At 38.1% G+C, this 21215-nt stretch overlaps 2 protein-coding genes across 3 annotated transcripts; one reads left to right on the forward strand and one right to left on the reverse strand.

Moving 5' to 3' along the window:
* The first annotated feature begins 5488 nt into the window (after positions 1-5488).
* LOC108893371 (claudin-7-A) lies at positions 5489-9866 on the forward strand. Its single transcript, XM_018691344.2, has 4 exons — positions 5489-5950; positions 8184-8348; positions 8449-8533; positions 8862-9866. The coding sequence occupies exons 1-4, from the start codon at positions 5728-5730 to the stop codon at positions 9010-9012; spliced, it is 624 nt and encodes a 207-aa protein (XP_018546860.1). The 5' UTR covers positions 5489-5727; the 3' UTR covers positions 9013-9866.
* A 2776-nt stretch (positions 9867-12642) lies between these two features.
* On the reverse strand, positions 12643-20371 carry npm1a (nucleophosmin 1a). Of its 2 annotated transcripts, none has more exons than XM_018691345.2 (11): positions 20203-20371; positions 18935-19014; positions 17660-17779; positions 17428-17521; positions 17182-17294; positions 17022-17098; positions 15076-15136; positions 14896-14976; positions 14605-14715; positions 14403-14477; positions 12643-13845 (listed from the first exon to the last, which is right to left on the reverse strand). In XM_018691345.2, exons 1-11 carry the CDS (start codon positions 20249-20251, stop codon positions 13795-13797), a joined length of 912 nt encoding a protein of 303 aa, XP_018546861.1. In that variant the 5' UTR covers positions 20252-20371; the 3' UTR covers positions 12643-13794. The 2 variants fall into 2 exon arrangements, with proteins under 2 accessions (XP_018546861.1, XP_050934355.1); XM_051078398.1 differs by lacking the exon at positions 20203-20371 and adding an exon at positions 20057-20078.
* Positions 20372-21215: the final 844 nt, after the last annotated feature.

Below are 21215 nucleotides of genomic sequence, written 5' to 3' on the forward strand. Positions count from 1 at the left end.
ATTCTATCTTTCACTCTTCCTTGTCTCACCACTCCAGCAGTCAAACATGACATTAACGCTTAGATAGTAGTGATAAATATATCTGAACACAAACACAGATAAGTCATCTGTCAGGTATTTCCAACTTGGGTGTGGCAGAGTGAAAGCGAAAGGTGCAAACTGCATATTTTACATTTTGCAACATGCACACAGCAAATAAGGCTGACATGATAGGGTGAGGTAAATCTGCAGAGCTAAAAAAAACAACAAGACGAACTTCAAAAACATCCAGTCCAGACAAGATACTTATCTGATCTGAGATTACCAAATGTCTGTCTGGTCTACTGAAGAGTCATCTCTCTTTTCACAGAACCAAGATTATTTAACCAAAATGTATCAGATGGATGAATAGCTGCAATTACTTCTCGTTCACAACCCAGCAGTCAATTAGACATTACAATCTCTCAGTGATAACCATGGCAAATGGATGATGGCTCATGTCCCACAGACAGGGATAATTAAGCTACAAGTCATTCTCTAGAATAGGCTAAGTTGAGCAGCATCTGATCTGGCAGATTATTGTCCGCTCTGGGCTGTCACTGACTTTCACAACGACTTCCCCTATGAGACATGACCCCAGTCAGGGCCAGACAGCCCTCCCTCCTCCTCTGATCCTCCCTGTGCTTTACTGGGGCATCTCAAATCTCATGGAAGCATGACTCCCGCATTTATATAAGATTATTCTCAGTAAACCCACACAGAGTGGAGCAGTCTGCGCTCAGACTGAATGGAGCTTTATGTTTCTTAATGCAGCAAATAAGGATTAAAGCATTAAGCCAAATATAGTTCTCACGATAGCTGGAGGAACCAATTACCGTCAGTGTGCGCATGTTTCCGTTATAGGCATCTACATGCTAAATTTGAACAAAACGTGGGAAAATCACAACCTTGGAGGTTTAATGTGCACGTGTTGCGTTTAATTGTGGTTTTCTAAGCACTGACTGCTAGTGTTCTCCTCACTGCACACAGTTCAGATAGTGATAAAATGATTGACATCAGCATCAGATGGATGGAAAATAACCATGAAATGATGAACAAAGTCACCAGAAGTGCAAGTAAGTGAGATTAAGAAAAAAGATATCAGTGAAAAATTGTGGTAATATAATGCAAGACAACTGACAAAGATCATGAACCCACTTCATTTGTTATTAATTATAAACTCTCAAAGCTAAGACAAGTTACAGAAACAACGGTTTGCCACAAAAAAGAACATTTTATCATTGTTTGATTGATTAGCTATAAAACATTTTTATCTTTGTGTAAAATCATTTACAGAGATGTGTAAATGAAATATGTTTCAAATGAAACACCAGCAAATATTGCACATAATATAATACATAGATTCAGTAGATGTGTTAGTATCTAACAGTGGCATGAGTGAATTTACTATGTTTCTGAATCGGAAGAATGAGACCATGGGCATCACAGGTTTTATTTTCAGTTTTTATTTATTGCTTTGCTACATTACAAGTACATGCAAAGACCATTTCAAGGACTTCACAGTTGCTCCTTTTATCAAGTCATTATACATATTATAATATATTTTAGTCAATAAATACAGTTAAATACATGTCAATCTAGATATAATTCAAGTATGTTTACTGTAACTGTATGATCACTGTTACTGTTGATTATATTCTATAACTTACAGTTTAAATTTATAGATTAATAAAGGTGACAGCTGTCTCTAATGTGTGACTTGAGAATGGCTGTTGAATAGGGGAAAGCATTTGCTTGTTCTTTTCAAAATATTTATAATGGTTCATAATAGAACAGAAAAGTACAATCAACCTCAACTATATGTATTAGGGATTATAGTGTTGCCCCTGTACAAAAAAACAAAAAACAAACAAACAACCCCCCCCCCTAGGTGAAGGTTTTTTATTTTATGTTACTTCATGAGTATAATGTATAATTAAAAGTTTGCTTTTTAAGGTCAAACATATATGTTAGATATTTTCTCAAGGTTGCACCAAATAGAGTTCAAAAGCACCACAGCTATAAACCATTTGTATACAGGGGAGCAAACACTGAGCAGGAGCTAAAATGGCTGTTCATAGTTTGGGTCCATGTTCACAGTCACCACTAGGTGGCAGCATTGTATTTCATAGTTGTGTTTCATCCAGCCTTATGTAACCTTTCGTCCCATATCTTCCTCCCTCAAATGATGGTACAACATGCACACTCAGGGTAAAAGGATTACAGTGAGTAACATCAACACACCCGTGTCAAATGGTGAGGTTAAATCCTAATTGGAAAACATGTGATCAGAGTAAAAAATCAGTTATCTACCCCAAATTCATGAGTCAAAATATCAAAGGAACTCGGGGGGGGGGAAGATTTTCAGGGAGGTAATAACTTGTGACTTTCATTTCCTGGGGGAAAAGTTATTAATAGAGTGAATCATTTTATGAAGTTACATTGCCCACACACACACACATATGTTCAAACATGCACGCACACACACACACACACACACACACACACACACACACACACAGTGTTACCTATAAACAAATTTTCTTTGGTAATAGAGGCTATGATTACTCCTCTGGTTCCGGAGTTTTGGATTCACAGTCCAAACCCTTAAAATCAATCATCAATTAACAGCTTTAAATTAGTTCTGTATTTACCTTTAAGAGCAATGTAAATATATGGTTGAAAAAGGACTTAGCTCAACCAGAGTGGGCACGCCCTGTGAAGCAACATAAACATTAAAATTGTTCCATTCATTGTCATGTGTTTTTGTATTCAGATGAGTCATCTGACTGGTCAAGAAACTTGTGTCAAGTAAAAAATATTTACTTACTTCCTGTGTCTTACCTACATGATGACTCACAGTTGTTGACTGTTGGTATCAATCTGTTGGTATCAATCTGAAAATTCTCAGTGTTACGCAAGTATCATGGTACTTTTGAAACCTGTAAATGTTTAGACTTGATTATGCAATTTAGTTTTAGTGTGAATGAGAAATTCACGTCTGTGCTTGTTAGGCTTACATATGCATGGAAATAGTTTTTTTCTGAATTTTATACATTTTCTAAGAACTGCTCAGGTAGAAGCAGGTGCTCAGTGAAACCTGCTGAACTGGTGAATCAACTGAACTCAACACTCACAGTGACTTAGAGGCCAGACCACAATGTACTTGTACAACACAGAATAAAGTCCAAAGGGAAACTGATTCTTAAATGCACCATTCAACCAGACTGACGTTTACATTCTTCAGCTTGTTACACATTTAAAGTAGTTTGAGTTTCAGTCAATTCTCAAGCTAAAATCAAGCAAATCAATGAAATCTGACACTGTGTATTTATCTGATTAAAAACTGCCAGGTTTTCCAAGTCTACTCCAATGTCGTCATGGTGAATTGTTTATCTGAAAGTGGTGCTCCCACAGGGCAAAGTGCTCCTGAAAGTAAAGCTCTCAGTCTGAGTTTCCAGGTTTACTTCTTAGATCTCCACCTTTCTCTGGTGTGTCAGGAGGGGGTGTTTACTTTGATAAATTATTCTAGGAAAATGTTGTTGTTGTTATGGAGGAGATGGTGCCCACATAAATAGTGATAAATAAGGGCTGATTATGAGCTACTGTAAAATACTGGTTATAGAACTGATAGTAAACTTAATTATTCACAGGAAAGGCAGAAAAAGAAGTTCAGTTGTTATTTTGTTTACCACAATAGCCCAGAGAGTGTCTAAAGGGGAAGTGTTAAGCAATAGATAATAAACATAGTAAGAAGTGGGAGCTGACTATTATAAACACAGTGCTCATTGATCTGTTGACCAGTGAGCAGATAAACTGGAAAGAGCCTTGATCAGGATGACTGTGATCTATATTGCATTCAACTGTTGTTTTTACCCATTCACCTGGTTTAACATTTAGCTTCTAAACTGTGTCTCAGAGTCTGTGGGCCACTCCTGCTTCCGTTTGTTGGTTTCCTGGATTTCATAAATGTTACCTACCTCCTTCACGGCAGACTGAAGTTCAGTTCACTTCCACTGACCTATGGCAGATAAAAAACATGCTACTGCCAGTACAGTGTACAGACAGGGTTTTTAATTTGTCCTTAAACTGAGGCCAAGAAAATTGTTTTGACAGAGTGTGATATTATCCTCTATAGTAAGAATTTAGAATTAGCATTGAGTTGAAGATGAACATACTTTCAAGTGCAAATCCACTGTGTGATATTTGCTCGTAATATACAAATTAGACATTCAGACAAAACAGGTAAAATGTAATAGTACCTTTCTATTAAGGATGTAACACTTCACAAAATGTGTCTGGTTGAGCATTAATTAGTTAATCAACACTCAGCACTGATGGGTTTATTTTCACACTATTTACACACTTACTGTATATCGTACAGTGTCCTTGAGTGTTCAGAAAGGCGTTTATAAATAAAAATGTATTATTACTCGGCATACCAAATTTCAGTTTTGTAAAAAGCCACGCTCCTTGCTGGTAGTGGACACCTATGCTCATGGCACCCTGTGACCCAACTAATGTGTTTACATGCTGAGTGCTAAGTTAGTGTATAATTAAAAGTTGAGGAGAGGTTGAATTTCCCTCACCTTAGCAGTTCAGGTGAGTACAATGCTCCATTTCTCACTCAGCTTCCACTTATGTTAATGAAACTTCTCAGTTTGGAAGAGGTTCGTCATCATGCTCTACATTTTATGACTGCTGTTTGCTATGCAGTTATCTTTGCTTACCTGAGAAATATCTGGACTTTAGTTTTAGCTAAATTATGGATGAATGGGTTAGGGTACTTGACTTCTCTTACAAGAGATGGAAGTTTGAGTTCTGATCTGATTCAATAAACTACAACATGTACTGTGTCAACTTTAGCCATATTTGCTGAATGGTTATTCTAATTGTTTAAAAAAATGACAGTATTGCAAAACTTATTGTGGTTTATAATCTTCCTGTGTTTTCTGTTGACTAAGAATCTGGCCGTGGTTACAGTAGGCTACAAAATGCTGACTCTTGTTCATTTTTATTTTGGAAATATCACATAATATGACGTTTAGAAATATTCCATGCTTTCTTACAAAAAGGATATAAAATTACATGTGAACCCTTTTCTGTAGCAGCATTCATATTCATTAGAAAGTATGTAAACCAAATGATTATAAACTAAACGAACTAAACTTTATATATTTTGTAATTATTAAAATGTCACATGGTTGTGGGTTGTCAGTGTTACGTCAGCGTCTGTTTTGGTTTGTTTTACTGAATCCATTTGTGTATTCATAGCCTGTGTATCGATGAATGTATCTATGTATGGTCCGTCGCAGCGTTGGGGTCTGTTTCAGGAAGCACTTACATCACGAAACTTCAGGTGTTTGCAGCTACGAGTGATGAGTCGAAACTGCGTGCGCGTCCCCGCCCACCTGCAAGAGAAACCGCCTAAAAATGCTCGTCCCCGCTATTCTCTCCCCATTCAAGGTGCGGCTGAGGAACAGGTGCGTGAGGAGTCACCGAGGGAAATTTATAAATCGAAACAGCACAGTTGTCTGCTAACTTGTTTTCAGATAGCTAAGGAATAAAAAATACGAAATAACTGAAGAAGTTACTTTGTCAGCAGCAAAGCGGATTTAGTTAAAAAACGGTCAGTTTGTGAGGGGTGGGGGATTTACCTTCAGAGCAGGTGGACGTCGTTTTTTGTTCGAAGAAGAAGAAGAAGTAGAAATGGCTAACTCCGGTCTGCAGATTTTGGGCTTCGCCTTGGCTCTCCTGGGCATAATTGGATTGATAATTGGCACCATTTTGCCTCAGTGGAAGATGTCTGCTTATGTCGGGGACAACATCATCACAGCGGTGGCCATGTACGAAGGACTGTGGATGTCCTGTGCGTTCCAAAGCACAGGCCAAATCCAGTGCAAAGTCTACGACTCAATCCTGCAGCTCAACAGTAAGTGACACAACTGTTAAGTACAAATTATGTGTCGTCGAAGTTTTGTCCACCGGAATTAAAAGTCACATGTTTAAGTTTTTTCTCTCCATAAAACAATGAACAGGCCTTTAGCTTGTAAGCGAAATGTCGTCCTGACTTCTTCTTCTTTGTTCTTTTTTCCTGTAAAGTACCATTAAACTTTATCGACCGTATCCCTTACAAAACAACTGTAGTTAAGGTATAACAGGACATAATGTAACAAACTGACATTCACCTGTTGGACTGTGTAGACACTAGTGACCCTTTTCCTCAGCCCTTTTTTTTTTTTTTTTTTTTTTTTTTTTTTTTTTTTTTTTAACAATTAGTTCTAAGCTGTTACCAGATTCCTGTGGCTTGGCCTAACCGGTTTTGTCACTTATTAACTCCCCTTTTATTCACTCAGAATCTCAGAAGGCAGTTATTTGTGTGAGCCACACTATCAGGCCCCACCTCACCTGCATTGGTTCAGCACAACAGTTTAATCTCAGTGCCAGAGGTCATCTGTTAAACAAAGCCAAATAGTACAATTTTTAGATTTTTCATTGATAGGCGGGAATGTACGCATTACATTGATACCTAGGCAATGATTATCCTGTCGCCATTGTATATAGTTTCCCCCTCCGCCTGCATGCGTGGATAACCCCATATTGTTGGACTTATATTACAGGTAGTTAGAGGTTAAACAACACCTGGTATGGGCCACTGTTTAGTCAACACGTCTAAATGCCAGGCCCACAAGCAGTTGCTTTGTCTTTGGCCTTTAGGGCATCAAATTAGCATAAAACATTTCTTTGCTACATTCTGGGGCCAAAAATGCTGAAAAACAAAACAAAAAAACTTTTTCTTACAAAATGTCTGAGAAATATAGCATTTAGTTGAATGTACACATAAGGAACCGGTTAAACAGTTACAACTGGCCCTGCTTCCTGCTATGATGTGTGGCACAGTGAGTGGGTGGTTTGGAGGCAGTGGTTAAGATAAATGAACTGAAATGCACTGGTTATTCATTGGTAATCATGGAGGCCATCATTTTGCCCTTGTATCAACTGTCTTTATAACTCTTATCTGCTTTCATAAAGCAGTGGCTAAATAGGTCAATGGTAGCAAGACAGTTTGATTCTTCATTATGCATGTTTCAAATTCAGCTGGCTGGTAGGATGCCCTCAGGGATAAACTGCCATCACAGTTTTGTATCCAGGTTCCCCCCTGTGTGCTCACCTTGATTTAGCATGTTTGTTAAAATGCCCTCAGCAGCTGTAAGGTACTTGTTGACTAGTGAGTCTGTGTGTGTGTGTGTGTATGTATATATATGTATATATATATATATATATATATATGTATATATATATATATATTTTTTTTTTAATTCAAAAAATGTGTTTGACTTATCATAACATTTGATACAGTATCTTGCACAATGTGTCTTATCGCCTCTTCAAACATGAACACAAACCAACTTTGATAAACATTGTGTGATTAAAGCTGTGGTTAGATATGAAGCAAGTGCACAAATAATGGCTCATTATTCAGAAATACCTGTGCAGAATCTGCTAACACACCTAAAGCTCGGGAACATATGATACCTAAACTGAGAAAAGTTTGATGACTAGACTTGTGCTTCTTTAGTTAGTCATATCATTCTTTACATTCTGGAGGAGGGCCTGTGGCTTTTTGGACAGTAGTTCCTCTTTATGAAATGTCCACCTGCTGAAAAGCGGTCTGTGAGTTCCTGAAATTAGGAGTGTCTTCCTCCATAATGAAACCTGATACCTGGTTAGACCTGTTTCTGACTTGCACACATGCAAACCCAACCCCCCCCAACCCCCACCCCCCCACCCCACCCCTCCCCTCCTCCTTCAGAGTTTCTTTAGCCTTCCGGTTAGAGCCAGTTTCTGTGGTGCGTTGTTATAGGGAGCGGCAATGAGACACAAGAGACAAAGGCTGTTCTTTTGTACATGAGCTGTGTTTGTTCACGCTATGTTTTTTTTTTTTTTTTTAACATAAGTTAAGGCTTGTAATGTAATGTAAGTTTCATCATCACAAATCACTATAGAAATTCATTCTACCACCAATGACTGTTGATTTCCTGTTTTACTCCAATAAAGCCTGTTTAGTCTTGACACACCCTTGTCACAATGTACTGACTGTTAATAAGTGTTGAATATTTGTCACAGTAACTGATGGATTACCCCGATCCTGTCCTGTTATCCAGGTGCCCTCCAGGCAACCCGCGCCCTCATGATTGTGAGCATTATTGTATCAGTGGCTGGTCTGGGTGTAGCCTGCATGGGAATGAAGTGCACAAACTGTGGAGGAGATGACAAAGCGCGCAAGTCCCGCATTGCCATGACCGGTGGAATTATCATCCTGATTGGAGGTAAGAAGCCTTTGAATATATACTTACTTACTGTGTTTTTGTTTTGTCTCTTCCTGGATCCGTAACAGTTTGAGTGATTATGTTCTTTACTCTCCTACAGCCTTGTGTGCCATTGTTGCCTGTTCTTGGTACGCTCATGACATCATCCAGGCCTTCTACAACCCTTTCACCCCTGTCAATACCAAGTAAGTAGATGTCAATGTGTAAGTTCTAGTATGCTGGTTGACTGAATTAAATTTGCAGTGTCAACTAGGACAACTGGTTGGTACTCAGGACAACTGGTTGGTACTCAGGTACCAACCAGCGCTAAGCTTCCTTTATCAGAATACAGTGTCTCTAAACGTGCAGGTTTACTGAAGATACCGGCTTTAAGCTCTTCCCCCTCCCCCTTCTGTATCCAAACATTTGCATGTGCCCATCAACTGTGTATTGTACGTGTTTGTTTTAAATTAGGTGGAGCTCTGCTGGCATCTGTTTACACTGTTTTAACTGCCTGTAAATTTCTTTCTCAAGGTATGAGTTTGGGGCTGCCATCTTCATTGCCTGGGCTGGAGCATTTCTGACTGTAGTGGGAGGTTCCATGCTGGCAGCATCCTGCCCAAGAAACAAATCTACACCGAAGTACCCCATCTCCAGACCCCCCAGCAGCAAGGAGTACGTTTGAACAGGATAGGACTCAGTGTTAGAGGCTGCAAGGACACTTTGACATTCATGCTAGTCGACCTTGGAGATTGAAACGTTGAAAAGATGTATCGCAGGAGGAGATCAGTACCTGTTTGTTTTTATTTTGTATTTTAGTCTCTTCAGGGGCTACCCTGTGATGTTACTGTTATATTATTTTAACAAAGACATTAAAGTTTTAATTGATATCTGTTTACTTATAAAAGAGCGCTCGTTGGCCTTGCCCCTTCTGGAACTGCAGTCCATACTTACTGATTTTTATACTATGTAATATACTGTCTGCTTAGTTGACACCTGTAAAGCACTAAGTTAAAGTGGAACACCCATAATATTATGTTGGCATGTAGTATATGTCTTTTACATGCTGCAAAATACAGTGTATACTGCATTAGAATATACAGTGTGTTTGGAAAATAACTTGAATGCACTGAATAGAAATCAGATATGCAATGGACAACTCTTGAGCCATTTATTAGTGTGTAGGCGGAATGCATAATAGTTTATCTGGCACCTGATAGACTAAAATTTGCTATCAATATTTACATGTATTTGTGCCTTATTTATATGGACAAGACCTATCGTTCAGCACCAGTTTGGTTTAGACACACTCATTCCTTTATTAACTCAGATTGCCAATGTTTTTGCCGACAAACATACAGCAGGAGAGATGTGACCTATTTGTTGACTTGTTCTGTAATAATTAATGTTTGTGTGAATGGGCTTGGCTTATGATTATGTTTTTAGTTATAGTAGCTGTTGCTGCACTCATCACATTTTCACTTTTAAAAACCTTTAAAATTGTTTGTGCTTGTATATAAAATAAAAGTGAAAAACTAAGTGTTTCTGGATTTTGGAAAGTACCTTAATACGAAAGAGTTTATTATAAACTTTACTCTCTTAGTACCTTTTCCACACACAATGCAACTCAAAGTGCTTTACAAAATAAAGAGAGAGGACAATTTCAAAAACAGTTTGAATACTAAAATTGATTTTAATATTTAAACTAGAAGGTAAAATATTAAACATTGGTGACCAAAAAGCTTTGTGGTGATCAAAGGCACCTCAGCCCTAACTAGAAACTTTTCATGTATATTTTTCTTTGCCCAGTCCTCAGCATTACATAGAAATCCCCTAAACATGAAACTTAAGCTTCATCCTAGACATAATATTGACATAAACAGGTCCACAAACCATGCATACAGCTGACACGTGGAAACATTATGTAGTCATGAATACATTTCCTTCAAGCATACAGTATATTAGCATGTAAAAATGCTAGTGAACAGACATGATAGACTCAGACTGCAAATGATTTTCCCACTGAGGCAGAAATCTGAAATCACCAGAGGGTCATTTCTCTCTCTGGCTGGAAGCCATCTTCCTGTAGGTGGATGGGAACACAGCATTGTAATGGCTAACAAAATGAAAGTTACCTTGGTTTTATTGCCACCTTGTGGTGTATACAGGCAACTACTGTTAGCTGGGGACTAAGATGTTGAAGAGATGATATGAACTGTATGGATACATGTGTATAATGTACTGTATAAACAGTATGTCTCAAGTTGCTTTAAAAATCAGTTAAAGCTGTTACACAAATGGGGAAAAGGGTTGAAGTGATATTTTACTGCAGTGGAGCATCTGAATCCACCTTATTCCCCCTGTCTTTTCTCCAGTGTCTCATCTCTCCTCGCTTTATCATTATATGTCTTCAAGTTAGTATTCAAGTGATTTATTAGACCCAGAGGTGTCTTGCTCTAGTTCTGCCTTTCCCCTGCTTCTGCCTGCCATTCCACAATCATTATTCTTCCCTCCCCTCAGGCCAGATCATGAAAGTAGTAATGATAATGATTTCACTCCTAAGTGGCTGAAGCTTCTGACCCCAGTCTGCCTCTGTCCTATAAACTTAGAAAAAGACAACTATTTTCTTCTTTTACAATAAGATTGTATCTACTCCGTGGAAACATTATTGCCTTGGGAAACTGCCTTTTTGGGGAAAATTCATTCTTGCAGATGAGAGGATTCCTCTTCTCTGCTGCGATTCAAAATAAGTTGTCTTCCTTGTCATTTTCAAATATCGTGGGACAGAGATCACGTTCACAACTTTCTGGGCTACACCTCCACAAGGCGCTTCTGGGAAAATCTGTCTACGAGGTGGGGTGACCTTGGTCAAAACAGTTCTCTTGATGCTTTGGCACAGAGGATGGATGTGTCGTCCAGGATCCTGAGCAGACTGGTAAAGGAGGACTGTGCATCCCTGCCAGAATCCTTGAGAGTCTGAGCAGTGTGGTGATGGATGTCAGTGCAGTTTTCCTTCTCTAAGTGTTGCCTCTGCTGTGGAGGAGTGGCAGGAGGAGGAGGAGGAGGAGAAGGACTTAACAGAGATGATCCTCAACTTCTGGGATGACAGCTTTGACGCCTCATACACAATTCCATTCTACGAAGCACAAAAAACCTTTCTCACAACAAGAAAATGAATGTTACACACATGTCAGATGATCAGTTCGATCCTGATGTAATAAATGACCTTTAATTGCCGGATATGCAAATTTTTCTCATGAGAACACAACAGCTTTGCTGCTGATGGCTGCTTCTATCTGACTTAATATTCAGTTCTGTCTATCTACAGTCATGTTAATGCAGCTTTGTTGTTTGAGTTGTTGTCATGGTGACTCACAGTGCTAACTCACATTTTAGTAAGTTGTGAGCAAAATACTGTATATTAGATATAGATAGTATATTATAATAGATCCTGTGCACCAACATGGCTGATGTTTTTCTTCAATTTAAGTACACATCTGCTCTCACCACTGACCACACTCTTAAAAACACAACCTTCTGTCACTTCCAGCTCTCTCTCTCTAAATCTCTGTAAAACACAGAACAGGGTGATTCTGTTGGCAGATGACTGTAAGCCTGTAAAAGACTTATTTGATCAAGGGTCACATAACGTAAACTCAGGTATCACACTCTTTGTTTGCCAGTCTGCAATGTGGGACCTTTGATCAGAGCTGTTCAGTCACAATATTATGTTCTTACACAAAAAATATCATGCCCTATGTCTTATTCACTAGAATGTCCTGTATTACAGATTGTGTTGTCAGTATATTTTAGAGTTTTCTTCATTATATGGTGCAATATGATTGGAAAACAGACAGCAGAGAGAGACAGACTGGCTGCTGGCCAGAGGACTGAATGATGTACCATCTATATAACAGCATGATGCTTTTCAGAAAAGCTCAGTAACAACATATGGCATGTAATTTCTCTCATTTCATCAGTGCTTTTTGGAGTATCAAGATGTAACATATGCCTTTTTAACAATCATGTACTTGGTACTAAAACCGTGCAACTTCTGTCTACATGCATATGGAGGAAATCAGGCTATTTAGGACATGTTACCAAAGAGACAGCTGGGCACACTTCTACAAGTGATGCAAAAATCAAGATACCTTGGATCCTGCAAGAGACAATTTTCTGTTCTTGAAATGTTAACTGCAAGAAGATAGTATAGATAGTATTTAAGGAAACCAAGTAAGGGAAATAATCATCTAACTGCATCTAACATCCTCAAAATGGTGCAATTATCTAATTGCAGAGAAACAGAACAATGGAAAAGGATTCACATTATGTTTTTATTTAAATCAATTTTGGGATAATCCAAACCCACAGCATATTTATAGTCAAACAAACTTACATGTTTCTTTGCAAACACGGAATGATCTTCTGCTTTAACAGGTCCAATGCACCAACATTTACATTTCGACCTTTAAGTGGTCACATGAGCACAGAATTTGTGGCTTTCTTAAACTCTGACAGGTGGTATGTCTTAGAACAACGATGAACATCTCCAAGAATTCTCCACCTCTGCAACATCTGCTTTGGAAAGATTTAATAACCCATAAAAAAATAACTCATTCACAGATCTCTTCATGCATTCAGTCACTCACAGAGTTAAGAAGTTAACCTTTGGCCTATGGGCTATCAGTAGTCACGGCAACATAAAGCACTTAAACCAACCAGTTTCCACAGAGATGAAATGTATAGGGTGCCGCACTTGTGGCTGTATACCAAATGGTTGACTATTTCCGGACGGTAAAATACATGAAAAAGAATAAGAGTATTTTGAATTCTGATACAACGTTTCAAACAGAAATAAGGTGTTTCTTGTTAGGGGACCTTTACCATAGGAATCTCACAATAGCATAAACATTCAAAACATTTCAAAAAGTGCAAGTTTTCTTTTATGTTTATGATGGTACCAGACAAATCTTCTGCTTTTACCAAAACTGACAAACAATGTAACTATGGCCAATATTAGCCGACGTTGTGTTGAATGGATGTGGAGTTAATGTCTCTTGAGCGACTTAATTACTAGTCTTATGTGTGCTTTTAATTGTGTAATGATGATGCATTTTAATCATTCCTGCATACAACGCTGCCAAAAATCTAGTGAGAGTTTTATTTACACATTTACAAAGATGCAAATTTGTATGTTGGTTCTCCCAGGGTTTATTCATCAAACCAGATAATTTCTCTGCCCCAGTGACTGCGTGATGGATGTGGAAAGACAACAGCACAGTGCACTGTCAACATCCACATCACCAACTATCCAGTCTCTTCATACAGGAGGGCAGGTGGAGTTGGATTAGACTTTGAATGACTTCATGACAACTGTGAGGCACTGAGTTTGGCTTCAGAGGGTTTGAGAGGTGCTATGGGTATAAACAGGTCATAAAAAGAGATAATAAAACTACTGTTTAGACTGTTATTTAGCATCCTTCACCGTCTGTCTCCACTTCCACAGCTCTGCAATGACCTATAGAGAAAAAAAAAGGCTGTTAATGTGATGGCCCAAGCATGTGTCAGGCATTAAGACAAAATTTTAAATCAAAATCAAATCTACATTATGGACTTGCTCCCCTGCATAAACAATTACTTCCACTGTGAGTTTTAAAATGTCAGACTTTGGCGCTCCCTGGTGGTAGGATCAATAAATGGGCTCAGAGCAAACACTGAGTTTTGACCATGATTGTGTCTTTTTCCCCTCATCTTTTTTACTGACAAAAACATATTCCTATTTAGAAAGATGCACATTTCCTGTAATCTATCTACTCTATCGAATAAAAAAATAAAACTGTTGTAGGACAAATTACAGCTGTTAAAAATCTGTTTGTGCAAATAGAAAAGTTAGCCGTGACCAAAGTTTAAATTAAGCAGTTTCAGTGGTTGTGATAGACTCAGTGAATGAGCATTAGTTGTGCCAAATATATCGATGCCAAAATTCCTTTCCAAATTTCTCTTTTTTTTTTATAGCCAATCAACTCAAAATAAAATAGTTTAAGACAACAAAGCACCTTTAACTCAATACTGTACCTTGGCATCTGAGACTTTATAACCGTGCTTCAAGAAATTCTCAAACTTGGGCTGAATTTTGGGCAATGTCACTCCCTGTAACGAGGAAAGAATTAAAGTGAATGAGTGGATTCAAATTTTATTTAATAATTATTTATAAAAGGTAAAATTTGACAGAGGAAAAAGGACTAATAAATAAAATTGATTTAAAAAGAAAACCAACCTTCTTCACCGCTTCCATCATCTTGGCTTTAATCTCAGGTAGAGTCAAATTTGCCTTAGGGGTTGGTGGGGTCTTCGGTGACTTGTCTCCCTTACCTTTAGGGGTCTTCTCCTATTATGAACATAAAGTTTATGCATTAGCAAAGAGAATAGTTTGAGCATTACTTTTCAACCAGCTGGAGAAATTCTAATTGAGATGGGAAAGCTTCAGGGGCATTTAGGATTTTTGAAAATATTAATATACTGACTACATGCATCGAGTGCACACTATTCAGAGGATAAAAAGTGTTACCTGTTTTGTAGGTGGAGTGTTGGATTTAGGACTCTTGCCATTCTGAGCAGCAGCTGTTTTTTTGGATGGTGTTGGCTTGGCCTGTTAAAAAAAAAAAAAAAAAAAAAAAAGCTGTTGGTGAAAGAGCGAGCTGAAGTTCATTCAGCTGGTGCTGCCAAAACCGTAAATCTTGTTTCTTACCTTGACGGGTGATTCTTCTTCCTCCTCGCTCTCCTCATCCTCATCATCCTCCTCATCATCCCTGAAAGCAGAAAAAAACATCAGGATTAAAAATTACTGTAAAAAACCATAAAGTTAACAGTTATGAAATATCCAAATCATTACAAAGATGTTGTAAAAGATGTTTGTTTTCAACATTTATCACAAATTAAGTAATCTATTTCCTGCTGATACTTGACCAGTTATTTTGAACAGATATAGATTATTACTGTATTTTGGAAAGGCTTGTATGAGGCTACAATATTCTCTCTATAAATATGCTAAGATACTCCACTGTTTTGGTCTTTTGCCAGAAAACTGAGCAAAGACTTATTAACATGATCCTCTGTGTGTTATTATCACTATTAACTGTGCTTTATGTTTGATAAAAGGCTTAAATTTAAGACTGAAATGAATGTGCCTGTTGTCTAATTATGCCACCAGAGAAAGCGGTCCAAACTGTTGTCCCCAGTGCTGAAACACAATCCCAGTGCCAAAACATAGCTTAACTGTTTCAGGTAGCAGTACAGACTAGCCAAGTCATTTCCAATGATAGAAAAAACAGTCCGATTTAAAGGCAGGCATTTAAAATCAAGTTACAATAGCATGTCCACCAGAGTTAGCCAGCTGAACAAAATGCAATATTGTACATTGCAGTAAAGGGTATACTCAAGACAACTGTCAGACTACAGCCCTTATGAGAAAATAAAAGTGTCTGGACCCATTCAATGACACAATTAAATGTTCAGTAAGTTTAGAGTTTTTAAAAAATAGATAGGGTCAAAATTTTCAAGTCCGTCGTAAAACAGTCAGCCACCCTCGATCCCCTTCTTTTTGTTCTTTCAATGGATGCAATAGAGGACAAAATCCAAAGTCCTCGCTTCATGCAAAAATGTGTCCCAAAGTTGAAATCCTGGTACTATGAGGCTTCATCTGTCTGAATTAAACAAATCAAGTGGGCATGATCTCATGTTACAGCATTTTAGTATAGAATTCCCTCTTTGTGTTTCACTGTTTAGCTGCAGGAACAACTGGGAAAGTAACAAAGGAAATTTTGCACTAAAAAAGGACTAACTTGAAATGTCTAACTCGGGGAGATGAAACCTAATTTAACTGCTGAATACTTTACAGTATTATGACGTGAAACTCAGTTCCCACCCTGAGCAAGCACATTGTGACAGTGGAGAGGAAAAAGTCCCTTTTAATGGGAGGAAACACTCATACCTGATAAAATGCCAGGGTGCAAACTGTTTCTGCAAACAGTCACGCCAGTGGACTACTATGTGTAATGGAACCGAGTTTACTACTACAGCAAATAATCAGACCCTTAGTAATGACCTAGCAACAGAAATGATTTTCTAGTCTCAGATGAGTGAACTCTGAGCTGACGTTAATGCTTTATCGAGGTCTCGGAATTTACCGAACTAAATCAACAGCCTACTGCACAAATAAATGCTTACTTTTATCAACCACGTTATAACAAAGATGCTGCATTTTTACTCACACAGATGTAGCTTCTGCAACTGCAAACTTTTACATGAATTTTAAGTTTTACCGACACAGCTGATGGAGAAAGCTGAGGCGCGTGTGCCGAGGTCGGCAAGCATCACTGAAGTGCTCAAATGACGTTAAAGCACACCCTTGAGTGTAACATTGTGATTATATAACTATTACCAACAAAGTAAAATGTATATGGTGGGGTAATATTTTTAGTGATGAGTAAGGCGTGCGGTCATGCTGATTTGATCAGATTGCTTGGTCGGAGCGACTTGTTGTATAACCTACATTAATATGCTGTATTGTTTTAGAGAGATCACTGAGTAAACAAGTCCATTAGTTTGAAAAAAGTTTTTGATTGTGTTGAATTTTGTGAATGTAAATGGGAAAAGGTTTCAACATTGTGCCAATGTGTGAAGCTTGACACTCACTCATCATCATCATCCTCATCATCATCGTCTTCATCTTCGTCGTCATCATCCTCTTCCATCTCCATTTTCATTTTTTTCTGGAAGGAGGCAAAATGTGAGTTGTTTTCATTTCCATTTTTGACAAACTTAAAACTACAAACGCAAGGGATGTCAAACAAACCTGAGCCTTGAGGGCAGGAGAGGTAGCAGGTCTTTTCTTCGATGTTTTGACGTCCTCCTCTTCTTCGTCCTCATCGTCGTCGTCTTCGTCAAAAGACTCATCGGCTTCCATCACTGTAAGAGCAATTAAGAAATGTTGGGGAAGGTTCCTCCAGCAAAAGTGTAGATATGTAGTGACACAAAAAAGGCTGGCTGAGCACTTTCCTTGAATACACCTCACCCTGACATTCTCGTGTCAAATACTCACTGACAAGGTGTTGTCCACTGAGGTGGATTGGCCCAGAACCTGCCTTCAGACGAAAAACTGCTGGGGGTGTGATTGTGAAACCACCAAGACAAACCTGCAAACAAGCATTCAAATTAGTGAATGCAGGGGCTGTTAATATTAGTTAGTATCTTACACAGGGCAGGTGATGAGAGGACACTTTGTTTAGTGCATCTGTACACAAGCAAACACACTTCAGAAGAAGTTTACTTACACTGGGCAGGGTAGAGGGCTTAAGTGAAACCAGTGCTGCCTTGATTTTCTGACCCTCTGTGTCTTGTCCCTCCACCTCCACCATGTGAAGTTCATCTTTTGTGCTGGGGTCCACACAGGCCTAAAGAGAGCAAGGCAAGAATCCACTGTAAGTCTGTGGTTAGAGTGATTTCGCACCAAACCTGTTTGGTTCATGATAAAAGGAATTCAAAAGTTAACCGCTATTAAATCCATCTGCTGATTGCTTTCTTTCTTTTTTTTTTTTTTTTTTTTTTTTTACATTTGGCAATCTGTTATGTGTTGTGTATAACCATTTATGGGATATCATCTGGTAACCATGGTAACATGCATCACTAATTGATTAGAAATTGGAGGCTTCTTAAGTAAAACAGTACACTATTACAGTACAACATGCTTCTCCCATTTATACAATTATACATCATTTACAGCATGAAGTTGCAGTCTGTGCCATTAATGCTTTTATTCATTTCTCTGTGACACCAAACATCAACATAAGGTTATTGAATTTTGATACTGACTGAAAAAACTAAACAGATTTCAGGGACATTTGTAAGAAACCGAGTTAAATGGTTGTTTGCATATTTGTACCCAAAAAAGTAAAGTAAGCAAAAACATTGACCTGGTTAGAAAAGCATGTAGTGAAGATTCAAATTCAATTGTGTTTGAAGCTTAAACATAAAATACTAATGTGTAGGGGAAAAAAAGGAAAAACAGTACAGGATGTGGATTTTGAGCCAACTACAGCCACAAAAGAACCTAGCAATTACATTTAAAATGCATTTTTTAATAATAAATATGAATTTAGTTTCATCATTTAAAATTCTGTTTGCTTATTTCATATTCAGACTCTGAAAACAAACATCCAGACACAAGGGACCTTATTCTAAAAGTGTCTGGATTGTTTCTCAGCTGATGGGCAACCGATCCATCAGCTTAACACTTCAACTGATGATTATTGTAATTACTGATTAATATTAATTTCAAAGCACAAGGTTATGTCATTAAACGCCTTGTTGGTCCAAAAGCCAAAATATTGTAGGACTGTGAAATGCACCATATTGTCTCACTTGAGAAGCTGGTACCATAGAACGTTTGGCTTTCTTAATCACTTAATCAATTGCCAAAACAGTTGCAGATTAATTTTGTTCCCACTGACTAATCAATTAAATCGAAAATCCACAGGTCACTTACAAAAATATTTGTTACAGCATTTCTTACAAATCCTGTGGAACACGTTGAAAGTCAGGGCACTTACCATCCTCAGATCTAGCTGATGCTCAAAGTCATCGTCATCAGGATTGAACACCACCTCCTTTCCAGCTTCCAGCACACACCCTGATTAAAAGATTTTAAATATTAATCAAATAACTAACACAAACCACCGCAACAGTAACAATCTGAGAGTTGCAGAGTCTTAAGTGACTTCACTGCATAAAAGTTAAGTGCTATGTTTCCAGTGCACACAAGAGGGAGCCATACACACTACTGATGTGAATATGCCCACATGGTCCTGGCACAGGGAATCCCCCCTCAATTAGGAGAATTATCTTTAAAGTTTCGCTGAAATTTTTGTTTAGATGGCAAAAATGCTTCAACATCACTGTTAAACTGAAAATACTTCATGACAGATGAGACTTAAACTGTTACAACAAAGGCAGACAAAGACCATCTTATGCAGCTACAAATATTGCTTTACATCACATTTTGGTAAAGTAAAAGTAGAGATGCTATTCTGTGCATAGTTGGTGAACACCATGTAAAGACATCTAGCATCTGGCAGCAAAGATGCACCGCGGGGAGAATAGTTTTAACATATCACATGTGTGGAAAATATTTTCCTCTGTAGTCTGAATCATCAGGCAAAGTTAGACTGAGTGATGGACATATGATCAAGGGAAACCAGTTAAAGTCATGTTGATATGTAGAGACTTGAACCGTTAGCTAACGCAGTCACACTGAGTATTTAGTGGTCCTGTAACTGAGCTGAGAGAGTTAAAGGTTAAGTGGGGTCTACATTTTTAATTCAGAGAAGGAAGTCAGCGCGGTCCGCATGTGTTTCAACCCACGTTGAGATTTTTTCCACCTTCGAGCTGAATAACTATCAGCTCTAACGTTGGCCAAAGTTCACAGTTAATCAAAATGACATGTCAAATCAAACCACAAAACAAATTCAAAGCATCGTGGAAAGAAAACGCTTAAATATCAACACTGTTCAGAGAACACGGGCGGCGCCATGTTGATAACCAACACGTGTATGACCAATTCAGACCGCGCCGTTCCCCAGGACTCATTCAGCCCCCTGCTACAGTGTTACAGTTGTGAATAACGCAATGTATTTAAAAATTTAAACGCTTTAAAATGACAACAGCAACGTTACCTTTCATTTTCAGGACCAAGTGCAGCTAAATGATAACGTTTCTCTTGGTCCTGATATCTGCTATGCTACCAGAAGTCAAACATGAGGACACAGACTCACTGGCAGTCTCAAGTCACGCACACACATAAAAACACAAGTTATCTCACCATAAAGAAAGTTCTGTGGCGCCATTGGTTCCTCGTTTAACCCGTTCATTTTTGAAATTAAAATGCTGCCAAACTGCTGCCTGACTGCGGTGGAAGACTAACCAACTATTACTAATAAACCACCAACTAACGTGGATCTCCGCCTCCTCTCTTCTTCTTCTTCTTCTGTCTCTGCTGAATAGGAAGACAAAAGAGTAACAGCGCCACCCATAGCACGACTGTGTGTAGCGCACATAGATAAACGTTTCCTCAGTTTTATGTATATGGCAGAATTTACCTCACACAAGTGGGTATAATTACCTTGTCTGTATTCCTCTGTAAAACATAAATGAAGTTTGAATTAAGCAGGCATATATGAATACTAAGCAAATGTTCTTTTTGAGAAAAATAAGACAAGACAACTACCCCAGTATTGTATGGTAAACATTTTTGTCAGTGACTTTGAAATTTTGCTGTGGGTGATGAAGGTGAAAATCTGATTAAAATGATTCAAATTCATTTTCATTATTTTTGAACTTTTGTTGTAGTGTTGTTATACTGTTGCTTATATACATCCATGGTGTTTTGTATAAGCCTACTTGGGCTAGACATAGCTGTATGAATGACACAGTATAACAATATTCATTTATTCATTCATTCATTCATTCATCCTTCCAGTCATCCAGTATGAAGACCACATAAACTGATGAACATTCTACAGAGCTATGTGTAAGCCTGCAGCTTTTCACAATTAGAAAAGCACAATTTACAGCAATAGCTGTAACGCTCAGTAACACTACTTTCTGACTCAGAGAAAAGCATGTTTATATATTTTATTAATGGGTTTGATTTTCCCCCAGAAGGAGTTCTAGTATCTAGATTAATGTGGGGGGTTATTGTGCTTGACAGACTTTCTGTTTGAGTACTTTACCATAATGTCCACAGATTGGTTTAAGGTTAAGGGAAAAACCTAAAGTAAAGACCTAATGGGTTGACATCTGGAGACTGCAATGGCATATAATTCACATCATTTT

The sequence above is a fragment of the Lates calcarifer genome, linkage group LG20 (assembly GCF_001640805.2).
Source record: "Lates calcarifer isolate ASB-BC8 linkage group LG20, TLL_Latcal_v3, whole genome shotgun sequence".
Lineage (NCBI taxonomy): Eukaryota > Metazoa > Chordata > Actinopteri > Centropomidae > Lates > Lates calcarifer.

Excerpts from the sequence above, each read along its gene's own strand:
- LOC108893371 (XM_018691344.2), top strand. The coding sequence starts at position 5,728 with ATGGCTAACTCCGGTCTGCAGATTTTGGGCTTCGCCTTGGCTCTCCTG. Across the intron at positions 5,951-8,183 it reads CTCAATCCTGCAGCTCAACA|GTGCCCTCCAGGCAACCCGC; the intron begins GTAAGTGACACA and ends CCTGTTATCCAG. Across the intron at positions 8,534-8,861 it reads TTCACCCCTGTCAATACCAA|GTATGAGTTTGGGGCTGCCA; the intron begins GTAAGTAGATGT and ends TTCTTTCTCAAG.
- npm1a (XM_018691345.2), bottom strand. The coding sequence starts at position 20,251 with ATGAACGGGTTAAACGAGGAACCAATGGCGCCACAGAACTTTCTTTAT. Across the intron at positions 17,522-17,659 it reads AGCCCTCTACCCTGCCCAGT|GTTTGTCTTGGTGGTTTCAC; the intron begins GTAAGTAAACTT and ends GCTTGTTTGCAG. Across the intron at positions 14,478-14,604 it reads TGATGGAAGCGGTGAAGAAG|GGAGTGACATTGCCCAAAAT; the intron begins GTTGGTTTTCTT and ends TCCTCGTTACAG.